This window comes from Pleurodeles waltl, chromosome 3_1 (assembly GCF_031143425.1).
Source record: "Pleurodeles waltl isolate 20211129_DDA chromosome 3_1, aPleWal1.hap1.20221129, whole genome shotgun sequence".
Taxonomy (NCBI): Eukaryota; Metazoa; Chordata; class Amphibia; order Caudata; family Salamandridae; genus Pleurodeles; species Pleurodeles waltl.
The window spans coordinates 762,566,959-762,579,939 of NC_090440.1; the positions used below are offsets into that span (position 1 = coordinate 762,566,959).

The 12,981-nt window shown below is 44.9% G+C and overlaps 1 protein-coding gene across 2 annotated transcripts in view; it reads right to left on the reverse strand.

Annotated features, from left to right (window-relative positions):
- The window catches only part of OVCH2 (ovochymase 2), a 919,743-nt gene extending 912,967 nt beyond the window's left edge, over positions 1-6,776 (reverse strand). The window contains exons 1-2 of one of the 2 annotated variants that reach the window (XM_069223557.1): positions 6,652-6,776; positions 4,304-4,413 (exon numbers count right to left, since the gene is read on the reverse strand). In XM_069223557.1, coding sequence (XP_069079658.1) covers positions 4,304-4,413; positions 6,652-6,748 — 207 coding nt within the window. In that variant the 5' untranslated portion in view covers positions 6,749-6,776. Of the gene's footprint in view, positions 1-4,303; positions 4,414-6,639 lie in introns of both variants that reach the window. The other variant, XM_069223556.1, reaches the window with a different exon arrangement.
- Between the last annotated feature and the right edge of the window lie 6,205 nt (positions 6,777-12,981).

Consider the following 12,981-nt stretch of genomic DNA (forward strand, 5'->3'; position numbering starts at 1 on the left):
AAGAGAATATAAAAATAAATCAATTATAATGTCACATTATTGGTAGGGACTCTTAGTTTTACACAAACCACTGAGCAACACTGCACAAACACAAGTACTGGATCCTCCCATTGAACACCAATGTAAGAAATTAGTTAATTAGTTGGGAGGGGTGGAAGCCCCATTCAAATAATAAATGCAATCCTTTTCAGAGTGAATCACAAAAATCGTAAGTCATCCTGTGCTTAACCCCCTGGTAGCTTGGTGCAAATCAATAGGGCTTAACTTAGAAGCAATGTGTAACATATTTATGCACCAAACAGTAATAACATGAATATAAATCATAAGAAAAATCCAAAACCAATTTAAAAGAATCTGGTCAATGTTAATAAATAAAATGACACCAAAATGGCAAAAATGCAACTAGTAGAACTGGAGATGTGTGTTTTTAAAGTTTTAGGTGGAAATAGTGCCAATGACCACAAAGCACCAGCTGCAGTTATCTGATTGCACTGAACTGGGACAAAATCACAAGTTCAGACTTGCCACAAGGGGTACGGGTCGGGTATATGATTGATTTTGGCCCCTGGGGTTTCTACCTTTTTGTCCTTGGTGCAGCACTTTGAGGTCCTGGGTGGTTCTGTGCCGAGCTGGGCCAGTTCTGGTGAAGGCGCCGATCAGGATCTGTGAGGTGTTGTAATGTGAGGTCCTGAGTTGGTCTGCACCGCGCTGCATTGGTTCCAGTGAAGCCATCAATCAGGAACTGCGAGGTGCTGTGATGCAAGTTCCTGCATTTGTCTGTGTTGACTCCAGTGAAACCTTTAGTTGCACAGGGAGGAGTACGCTATGACTCCAACCAAGGGTCTAGGACCTTGAGGACAGCACTAGGAGGTAGAGCCAGGGATCTTTCCCACAGAGGCCAACGGAGGAGACGAGGCCAGGTCTAGTTGGGTCTGGTCAGCTGGAAAAGCAGAGCACGGCTTTGGACACTTGTTGCTTTCTTGTAGCTCAAACAAGAGGTCAGCCAACTAACCCTTGCGGTTACTTTTAGAGGCCTGGGTTCAAGGCAAGACAGTCCAGTCTTCTTTCTTTGCCAGCAGGGCAGTCCTTCTGCTGAATCTTCCACAGGTCCAGGAGTATTCTAATGGGGGATTCTAAAGGTTCCATTTTTATACCTGGTGCCAGCCTTTGTGTGGGGAAATCCCCTACCTACCCCAAAAACGGTTCTTGTCAGTTCTTCCCCTTCCCCCAGTCGTGGTTCCAAACTGTTTAGGGGTACAAAGGCAAGGGCAGGCCTGTGTCAGATTTCTCAGTGTGTGCTGCAAGCAAAGACCTTTGAAAAGTAATTAGCACAGGGTAAAGCTTCTCCCTAGCCATCCTGTCGGGAAGACTGTCTCCCTTGGTACCTAGGCTTCCTTTGTCTCATTGTATGGAAGGATTGCACAACTCACAACATCAGAGACATTCACAGCCATCTGATCCAGGGAACTGGGAGAAAGGCACATTTGGTTTGGGTAGAAAAATGACGACTTTCTAAAAGTGGCATTTTTTTAAATTGTAACTTAAAATCCGACTTTGCCATTAAAGAGGACTTTAAATTACAATTCATTTGAATATAAACATAATTTCCCTATCTGCTCCTAATCTGAAGTTGGCACTTATTAAGTGTAATAAGGCAACCCTACGTTAGTCTATGGGAGAGATGGGCCTTACAACAGTAAAGACGAATTTAGGAGTTTTTCTCTGCCAAGACATGTCAAATGTAAACCCATATGTCCTACCTTTTATATTCCATGCACCCTGCTCTAGGGGTGGTTAAGGCCTACTTTACGGGTGATTTATAAGTTTTAAAGAGGAAGGTTTTATCAGGTCGAAATGGCAATTTAAAACTGCCCTACAGGCTGCATTGGCAAGCCTGAAACATGTTTTAGAAGGCTACCTTAGTGAATGACACAGTGAGTGTTTCTGCCCACTTAGTAGCATTTAACATGGGTGCATGGGGTACAATTTGAATTAAATATAGGTGTCGGACAATTTTGCCATGTTTTAGGAAGAGAGCACAAGCATGTTAGCACTAGTTAGCAGGGGTAAGGTGCTCAGGATCCTAATGCCAACAAAAATAATCTAAAAATCAGGGAGAAAAGGGAAAATGTTCGGAGAAAAACCACACCAAGGATGGCAGCTCTAACAGTCACATCTTATTACAATAGACCTTTTCAGCGGTATTGTTGATTTTTAGAGTTAAGGGATTTTTAGATGTCTTATAGGTGCACGGATTTTCACATGGTACTTCACATATCTCTGAAACAGACTATATTTACAAGGTTAATTGCCCCCTTTGATAAGTTTTTAGGGTGTCTGATTAGCACCATGGTTATTGAGCGAGGCCCTGTTAGGAGGGTTCCAGTTTGTTAATCTATCTAAAAACTTGAATATGTGTGCAAAGTACTTAGATGTGAGCACCTTAGAATGCTTTTTCTTTCCAAGTAAAACATTGCTAGCATATTGTTTTATTAAACATCCTCCATTTCTAGCACTTAGCATCCCGCAGACTCATCCTTGAACTTCTAGCCTTCAGCACTTCTGCCTCGTTACGCTAGACGGTCAAGTGCTCAAAGGAGTACTAGGTCCATGATGCAGATGCACCAGGACAGCAAGCTGAAAACTCCCACTGACACACCTGGGGCCCAGCAACACCGAATTTCACTGGGGCCCCAGAACTGGATTTCTTATAGTTTACGGTTGCGCTTATAAAAAGGGATATGCATTTGTGTAACTGTAATTTCTTTTCTACAATTTTATCTACACCAGGATCACTTTTAGAGATAGTCCCTGCCCATTATCATGCGCAAAACAGATTTCATCCTGCCCAATGTGGTAATGTGTCATGGAAATCTGGGTAATTGACTACAATTACGTTAGTTTGTACATTTACACAAAAGGCCCAGGGCATACCGGCCCTGAAGCACTTACTCTCTGCCCTTGGGGCAGGTTTATTTCCAAGTAATATACATCCTGGGATATACACCATACCTATTTCATGTCAAATAAAGGTTTTGCATTAGACAAGAAATATAGCAAATCCTACGTTATTTTTTTATTATTTTATATGCCTCGCTATGTGGTTCTGTTTTTGAGTACTAAAAATGAGTTCATGCAATTAATCACAGTAATGAGGAAAAGTACAGACGACAGAGACCAATTTTGAGAGGGATGGTGTTACTAGAAGTCTGCCACACCTTGACATGGTTCATACAGCTATCACCACAACACATACTTGCTACAAAGTGCTCTTGGAGGAAATGTGCTTCCTTTTACCAGTACCAGTGGGCAACCAATTGAAACAGCAGATAATAAATTAGCGCCTGAGAAACTCAAACCTAAATTCTGAGGCACAGCTCTTGCAAACCAGTGTCTTAATCAAAACCATGCTAGAGCAGAGCCCTCTAGTCACTTCTTTGTTATTCTGTACAATGAGTCACCATGAGGCGAGCCAGAGCCGGCAAGTCAAACTGGACAACAAAAATGTAGCAGAAAAGATGGACCACAGACGTCCAAACTAAGGGGAATTTTACCCCTCAAGCAGCATCAAATTAATGCATGTAAGAATGTATTTAAGTGTATAGCATGAACTTGAACGGAGCTTGGTCGAACATCGGCGGGGCACATATTATGAACTATGCTTGTTATCTCGGCAGAAGTAACATGGACTTCCCAGCGACATAGTAGTATTGGAAGGTTAAAAAAAAAACATTGCAAACACATTGCAACAACATGAACATAATACGTACAATCAGTACCAATTTGCGCAATCGTGCCGCGGACTACAAATTAAGGCCCATGTTTATACTTTTTTTTGCGCCGCATTTACGTCATTTTTTTGACGCAAAAGCGGCACAAACTTACAAAATACAATTATATTCTGTAAGTTTGTGCCGCTTTTTCATCAAAAAATTACGCAAATGCGGGGCAAAAAAAAGTATAATTATGGGCCTAAAATTAAAATTAATCACGAGCCTATGCATCATAACATGGACTGTTCGTTCGGGCCCTGGTGCTCCTTTTCGGTGGGAGCAGGGGTGATATGTATGTATCTGATCCCCATCTCTAACCTCAAGGGCGAGCGAATACAAAACGAAAAGTCCTCTGACCAACTCAAATTAACCGTTCGAGTAATTAAAAGGTGGCAGGCCAAGCATTTGCCTTGCACTTCCTGTGATGTGTCAAAGCACCATTCAGTAGAGGGCGCGGACTAACCCATCCATTTTGGGCAGCACCGCTGAACATTAATGGCGTACATCTCACGGCCGCTCGCGCTGCTTACCATCCATGCATGTGATCCTCGGGCCGCCTCCTTGCCGCCAACAATACGCGAAAGTAAAGTAAAGATGCCAAAAGGGTTCCTATTCAAAGGCTCAGCTCCACACCTGCTTCCTAGGAAGCAAATGAAAGTTATAGATTTTAATATTTTAACAAAGACACGTGTCCACAAACTGCCTATTAACGCTATAGTATAGTTCAGTCCTTCATTATTGTCTGACCTAGCAAACGTACCACGTTTCATAACATTTTTTGATTTTCCGTCGCTGTCCTACAGCAGATATTTATGTCCATATAAGTGTTAATGAATTGTAGCAATTTTTCAGGCAGTCACAGATTGTCACAGATCCGGTGTCAAGTGAACCCAGGAAGATAAAGGTTGAGAATAGGGCACCCTTAAAATGCATGAGTAACATATGGTTTCTAGAAGTAATGTGGAATTTTAGTCATTTTAAAGTCAATAAATACAAATAATTTCCTAATTATGCTACACTATTATGGATTTTAATGTATATTGATGTCTACCCTAAATAAACCTTCACAAAAGTATTTCCTATGACATAATAATTGTCTCATGGGCAATCATTTTCTGTGGAGGAGATAACTATAAGGTTTTGAATAAAAAAAACAAAAAAACATATAATGTATTTCAACAAAAATCTACATCAAAAGAAGTTTCAATTGCGCACTTCCCAATCGTGGCAAAGAACTAGTCAGTGGTCAATTTTTGCGCAGGTTGGTTAATGCAAACAAGCTTGGTCTATCAGCAATAGGGTAACGCCAAACAGACAGACCCGAAAGACCAGTTTGGGCTTTTTTTGGGTCAACATAGCCTGGTTTCATGGAAAACTAATTCCCCCTCCTCCCCCTCAAATTGTTGTAACGTCTGCCTTATTACGGCGCCGGAACGCCCATTGGGGCAGCTGTTGTCCTTTGCAGACATGTTCATTTATTATTTAAAACAAACACATAAACTACAAACCCTAATGCTCACTGCTCACAACCAAAAGTGACTACCCTACATCCAGAAAATACGTTGCAGCTCAAAAGGATAAAACATGTAACACACAAAGCGGCCGATCGTAAAAAGGACCAAGACATCAGCAAGGCCAATCACGAAGAGCTCGGCTGGTTCAGCGCAGACCGTCCGTGTTTATGAGCCAGCTCCAGACAGCACAGTTCAGAAGCAGAAATAGGAAAGCCTTCCTCACTGTTTCCAAGCTGTACTGTCTTAAAATCAAGCTTTAACTCGGAGAAATGTAGGGTAAAACGAATTGATTTTACTGCAGACACATAAAAACAGCCACTCGGCTCAGCCCTGAGGCAATGGAGCCCGTCATGGTACGGTCCCAGTCATTTCCGAAAACACTCAAACATTTCCTTTCTAAATAAGCTGATGACGCTGCACTTTATTCCAGAAGAGGCGTCCATGTGAAATCCTGTTCACTGAATCACCCTCTACTAGACCTGTCAATTCACTCATTTATGTGCATGCAAAGTGGGGTAGCATAAAATGATGCCCTGACCCCCCTGCAGAATGTGATTAGGGGCCCCTGAGGTTCCCACAGCTCACATATACTCATCCACCTTGGATGAATGGGGCCTTTTGAAGGGTTGGGGGTCCCGCTGAGCCGCAGGGGGCTGGGTAATGCCCCTGCACAAGTTGCCTCTTGCAGAGCTATGACAGACTGACCCAACCATGCTCGGGTTAGAACTTGAGCCACTGCTGCAGTGCAATTTAACACAACTATTCGGCGGTAATAAAAAAGGCACAAACGCAACTTGAACAGATTTCCTTGCAAGAGATTGACCATGAACGCAGTGCGTTTAATAATTTGGAAAAGAGCTGTCTGCTATCAATTTCCTGATTGTTTACTTTTCTGTTTTTTTTCAAATCCTTGTATCAATCTGACATCATGGTAATACCAATCTGATGCAATCTTTGCCGCAACAATTTTAAAAGCCAATGGATTAATACATGCTTCATGTTTCATCTTCGAACCACACTCTGAAATGGCGAAATTCTTACAGTACATATGGTTTACCCTCCTGCTTTGCTTCGAAGTGTCACTTACACCGAGCGCACGTCACAATAAAGACTCGGGTAGAAAAATCTAGGAGGAGAGCAGGGCCTTGCTCCGCCTTTTAAAGACGTGGCCCCATCTTTTGGCTACAAATTTGCCTATGTAAACCCTATGCTTATGTATTCCGTTAAGCCAGTTTTTAATACCTAGAACACCACATTGCACTACCGGTAGAGTATAACACTAGTTTATCGAGAGATAGATGAATTATCGAACAAAAACCTCACAAAACGAGCAGAAATAAGCCATGAATTACCTGTTCCATTACCTTGGTTTCCTTCCATGGGATTCCCGTGCCCTTGTCCAAGGCAGAACCCTAAGATTATGAGCAGAAGGATTTTACTGAGCGACTCCTGCGGTGGCATGTTGAGACTGCAAGTGACACCTTAACAGATGAGCAGAATTTTATAAGGGAGAAAAGAGAAGCGAGTCACTGTGGGAGGGCCCTCTTCGACTAATTAAAGTCTGTTACTCATTGACCCAGCTGTGGCATAAGCATTGGACAATTTGAACCAATGGTGGTCTTCGATTCGGCCATGCATGCAGACTTTCTTAAACGTACTGGTCAGTGCCTTCACATTGTAGATTTATTACCACAAAAAAAAAACGTAATAATGAGGAGCGTAGCGTACCGGAACAGTCAAGTTCAACTGCACACTTCAGCAACTAAGCTGCATCGTATATATTACTGAGGCATGTGCCCATGATTTATGAATTCCAGTAACACAAGTTGCAGTCTATTGTTCATGGTCAATTACAACAGGGATGTATTCCAAAGCTTAGGTTCACATGTCTGCAAATACAGTTGAAGTGGAGGAAATGTATCTCGAATTTTTGTGTGAAAGTATTTTTGAGTAAATTGGAAGTCTGGAAGTCTCCAAGCCGCATGTTTTCATTTTTCCGTCTGCTCATTGGACACCTGTGGGTGTCAAAGTGTCAAATATGCTTTTGAATGCAGGTAATTATTAATAGCTTTAGAAACTGCTGTGAGGCATAGAAACCTACTTTCTGTGCTGCCACCCAAAGTAGCTCAAATATCTATTTAAATACGTTTAATTGGATACTATCGTTTGGGCCAACGGGAAACATTTTGGAGCAGCCTCTGTTGGGCCATTTTGAACACCATCCTTACCAAAATTCGGTAAACCAGAGAAGATTGTGGAAGGAAGGTCTCCAGTACTTTCCCCCATTTTTCTGACTCCATGTGTATGATTCACATTTTTTTTCTCGATTTTAGTATGAATTCTTTGTTGTGGCACTTATCTGGCATTCTCCCTACACAAAAACAAGCATTTGCAAAACCAACAGGTCTCACTATTGGGAAATATTGGCTTTGGAAGTGGATTTCAGCAATGCTGTGCAGCATGGTAAAGAGGAACCCCCAAAAAGAACTAGGAACAGCCACTTTCTCATTTTGTAGGCACATGCATGAGCCTTCAAAATGTGTGGATAACTTTTCTTCTTTTTATTTACTGATTCAAGTTAGATAGGTAAAAAAAAAGTATTGCCAAAACATTTAAAAAGTGGGGGAGGTAGGCAACAAGGAGAATAGGGGTGGAATCAACAAGGAGGTCACTGAAGGAGGAAGGTTAATGGAGGACGGTGTTGGAAGCATATTGGAGGATGGCTGGAGAACTCCACAACAAGGGCGAGAGAGAGCAACATGGAGTGTGGGGGAACAGAACCATACAGGCAAGAGAGAGCACAACATGGAATGGGGAAGAAGTGCATAGGTGAAAAAGCAATGCAGAGGGAGAAGCACACAAGGGCATGCAGAACAAGTAGAGACATGGGGGGAGAAAGAACACAGCCAAGAGCGACATGGAGCATGGAGGTGGAGCGAAGAGAAGTACACGTGGGAGACAGATGGAAAACACATGAACGTTCTTGGAGTTCTTCATTAAAAAGAAAAAGAAGTGCCTGGATAATAAGCAGCAGAAAGAACACAAGTAATGTGCCATGCTCCAGCAAAGAGGCAACACACAAGAAGAGGAAGGAAAGCCTACACACAACCTTTTAAGAAGGATTACCTGCATTTGTAGATTGCTCTATTAAACAGCATGCCATGTAATGTGATGAACACTAAGGGCCTGATTTAGATTTCGGCGGACGGGTTACTCTGTCACAACAGTGATGGATATCCAGTCTACCAAAATATAAATCCCACAGGAAATAAAAGGATTTCTATTTTGGTGGACGGGATAGCTGTCACCGTTGTGACGGAGTAACCCGTTTGCCAAAATCTAAATCAAGCCCTAAGTTTTCTTATTCCCACTGCACAGTAATTGAAAAGTACAAGACAAACAAATATGAATTTTATGAAAAGTGAATCTGCCCAACAAGCACTCGCTCTAGGATTCACAGCATCATCCTACCGTAGAGGTCATTCTCAGCATTCACAGATTGATTTCCATAGATACGCCCAACAGGTAGTTAACTGTAGCAGATGTGTAAATATTTTTAAATCTTTGATATGACTTAGCTTTACTGGATACCTAGATGCATAGTTTCAGACGTGAACCAGATTTTTGAGTAAAAACAAACACAAACATAGGCCACAACATTCCATGAAAAGAACATTTCAGAAAGGAGCTGGGGGGCTTGGCCAACATGACGGCCAGAGTGGTCGCATAAAACACAGCTCTGCTCTCGGCCCGAATAAAAACCCTCCACAAGACGCCTCCGTTTCCTAAAAAACGGTAGGCGCCGAATGTGCGACCATCGGAACCCCTCTGGCGGCTCTGAACATACCCTGGATGCCCCTGAGGGGCGGTGCCGTGACTGCGGGGACAGGCGCGGAGACCGAACGCTGGGGTGGGCAGCGCGACCACGTGAGGAGCCGGACTCCACGGCCCCTGCGCCCCGGTCAGGGGAGGAGTTGAAACAAAGCCGGAGCCCGCGAGCGGACTGAAAGATCTGGCGAGGCGGCTGCAGAGGCGGCGCGGGATTCGGGAGACAGGTGAGAGCCCCCGGGGACGGCGAGAAGAGACCTCGGAGGCCTCCCGGCTAGGCCATAACGGCCTAAGATGGCGGGCCCATCCCCGGACAGCTAATATACACAGGGCATGGTCAAACAAGGGCATCAACTGGCAGCATTTACTTACTGGTGTCCTCGCGGGCGGTGTATCCGGCCCGTGGTTGGTGGTGGTGGCGCGGGCAAGAGGGGCCCGAGCGGTCACACACAGGCAGAGGACGGCGCAGGGCTGCGCACCAAATATCCAACGCTTGTAAAAGCCCTACACTCTGCGGACCATAATTGTGAGCCCTATCGGCAGCATTGACGGGGCCGCAGGGCCCCCCAAAATATATCAGACACCACACAGGTGCCCAGACGACGCAATAACTGTCCCGCAGCAGGGCGCTGTTTGTAAGGGCACCACATAGCGCACCGTGGCTGTCCACATTAGGCTACGCACCAAATATCCAACGCTTGTAAATACCCTACACTCCGCGGAGTACAATTGCGAGCCCTTTCGGCGGCATTGACCGGGCTGCAGGGCCCCCCCAACGTATATCAGACACCACACAAGTGCCCAGAAGACGCAATAACTGTCCCATAGCAACGTGCTGTCTGTAAGGGCACCATATAGCGCACTGTGGCTGTCCACATCAGGCAGCTTTCAACAACTACAGCTCGCTACAAAATAAAGGTACACCGTATACGTATTACGTAACCGCATCAACCAATTCTACGAGGGATAGGCCAGACCACCATTGCTGGAGCTATCCTGAATGCAACAGAGCCAGAAAACACCGGCGAACTCGATTAATACAGCTCTCAGATTGACCTGTAAGTGCCGCACCAGCTTACCCGCAACAAATCAAACTACACTCGCACCATTAATGGGCAAACCAAAGACCCCGCAAGCACCACCAGGCAACATGGAGCCAAACAAACCGACTCCACCGCCAGAGCCCTCGGTCACACACCAGGCACTCCAGAAGCTTGAGGCAAGCTTACAGTTGCACACTACTCAATTCGAGAAAATACTACAAGCCATCCTGGATACCAAATCCACATTAGAGGCAAAAATAGGAACGATCACGGAAGATGTTAACCTTCTACGCACGGACCAACAAGCATTGGCGGAAAGAGTAACAACGCTCTAAGAGGATACGGCACGGTTAACGCCATCGATAAAGGACCTTCAACTACAACTGTTGACAGTAACAACTGAAGTCGAAGCCCTGAAGCGCAGGGCCGAGGACGGTGAGGGCAGATCACGCCGGAACAATGTCCGATCCGTGGGATTTCCAGAACGGGCAGAAGGACCCAGTGCAGAGCTATTTATCGAGCAATGGCTAACGAACACAATACTACAAAATAATATCCCAATTTTTTTTTCAGTGGAACGAGCACATAGAGTGCCCGGAAGACCCCCCCCCTCTAGGGGCCCAGCCCCGTCCGCTCATAGCAAGACTCCTTAACTTCCGTGACAGAGACCTTATCCTGCAACTGTTCCGAAAATCAGACCCTGTAAGCTTTGAAAATGCAGAGATCACGGCCTATCCAGATTTCACTGCGGAAGTACAAAAGTAACGCAATTCCTTTTTTAAGGTCAAAGAAAGACTGCGCGAACATAAAATTAAATATGCCCTTCTGTTCCCTGCAAAATTGCATATTCAAAACGACACTCGCACTCTCTTCTTCACTATTCCTGAGGACACCTGGACCTGACTGCACGCTAAAGGCCTGGCCAACCAAACAAACCTGAGAAACCCAGCGGAAAAATGGTCTTCCCCTAAGTCTAGGCGCAAACCTCGAAGAAAACAGGACGTTAAACCTTCACCTGAACAGTCTCAAGCAGAACGCTCTTCACTACTACAGGCCACAACACGCTTCATCAACACGTCTCCAATGTCCCAGTCCACCCAAAACGAAGTTGAGCTAGAACTCGAAACACAATACGACTCCACAGACTCCAACCGCGGCCCTAATCTAACTCAGCGCACAGCAGATGACATTTGCTAAACAAGCAAGCCCAGAATAACTTTACAACCAGGAACAAACCTCCTCCCAGAGTAAAAAGCCCACCTAGCCTGATGACTAGCAAGGGTGCGGAGTATTGCCAAACCTGGCGACCAGCCAGGATCGCGGACCTGCAGCCGCCGGGGTCCCTGAGAGGACACACAAGCACTAGGAGTGGAGCGGGCCGAGAAGCTCGTCGACTCGGATACATTGACCCACAGCGTCCCCTACTCCATATGGACCGGTTCTTTAAGAAGGCAGACACAGGCTCTTTTCTAGCCGTGTTGTATGCACAGTTACAGTTATACATATTTGTTGTTTTAAATGTTACTAGATGTGATTCACTCAAGGCACATACCGTAGCCTACGATCGTAGTAATAGGCGTTGTAAAAAAATCCCTCAACACAAATGTCGTACTCATTACCACAGCTGGTAACACCCTAACTAAAAAACACAATTGGGAATGCCGGGTGGGGCACAACACACAGACAATATACCCCCCAAGCTCAACAAAACAACACACATACCATGGCACCCCAACATAACCTAAACATCCCACAATATAAAATAATCACATGGAACATCAGGGGCATGGTAGCTATACGTAAACGGCAACAAATTCATGCGTATCTTAAGCGACACCGGATACACATACCCATGCTACAAGAGACTCATCTCAATGGGGCCTTGCTAGAAAACCTACACGCAAAATGCGGGCCAAATATATGGTACCATCTTCTCATCCTTCGCTCGCGGGGTGGCGATATGGGTTGCACCAGGGGTGCCGTTTGTAATGTCCCGCACGCAGATTGATCCAAACGGAAGGTATGTGATACCGGAAGGGGAACTAGATGGTCACCCTTTAGCACTAATTGCTCTATATACCCCGAATACAGGCCAACGCAAATTTCTATGGACACTTAACAACAGCAAACTTAGAGATCCATCTGAGCCTAGTATATGGGGTGGGGTTTTTAACTCGGTACTAGACATACACATGGACCGATCAATCCCTCCACTGATCACTGCCCCAGCCAGATGCACAACTGCCGACCTAGTAGAGTGGGCTACAAACAACGGCCTGAAAGAAATATGGAGGGCGGGACATCCCACGCACCGCGAATACTCTTACTACTCATCAGTACATAAAAAACACACAAGAATAGACATGCTATTCGCAACGCCTGCCATAATTCACAAAATAAATAAATTGGAATATCTAGCTCGCACTATCTCGGACCACAATCCACTACATGCCACAATAGCATGGGTACACACACATGCCCGTATTCCAACTTGGCGCCTACAATCAGAAGCCCTCACAGACCCCCTCTTCCAAGCAGAGTTGTCCAAATGCTTATTAAATTATTTTACGTCAAACAAAGACACCGCCTCAACACGCGCTATTGAATGGGCTGCCCATAAAGCTGTGACCTGTGGCCACTGCTAAGCGGCCACAGTGGGAGTCAGAACAGTGCTCACTAAAGAACTACAGGAATTAGAAATTAAAATGCGCAGGGCGGAAGTTGAGGTCTCAACAAACCCATCCTCACTACAAACACTGAGTGATCTCAGAGCAAACCACGAGGAAACAGACACCAGACTATGCAAACATGATTATAGACACC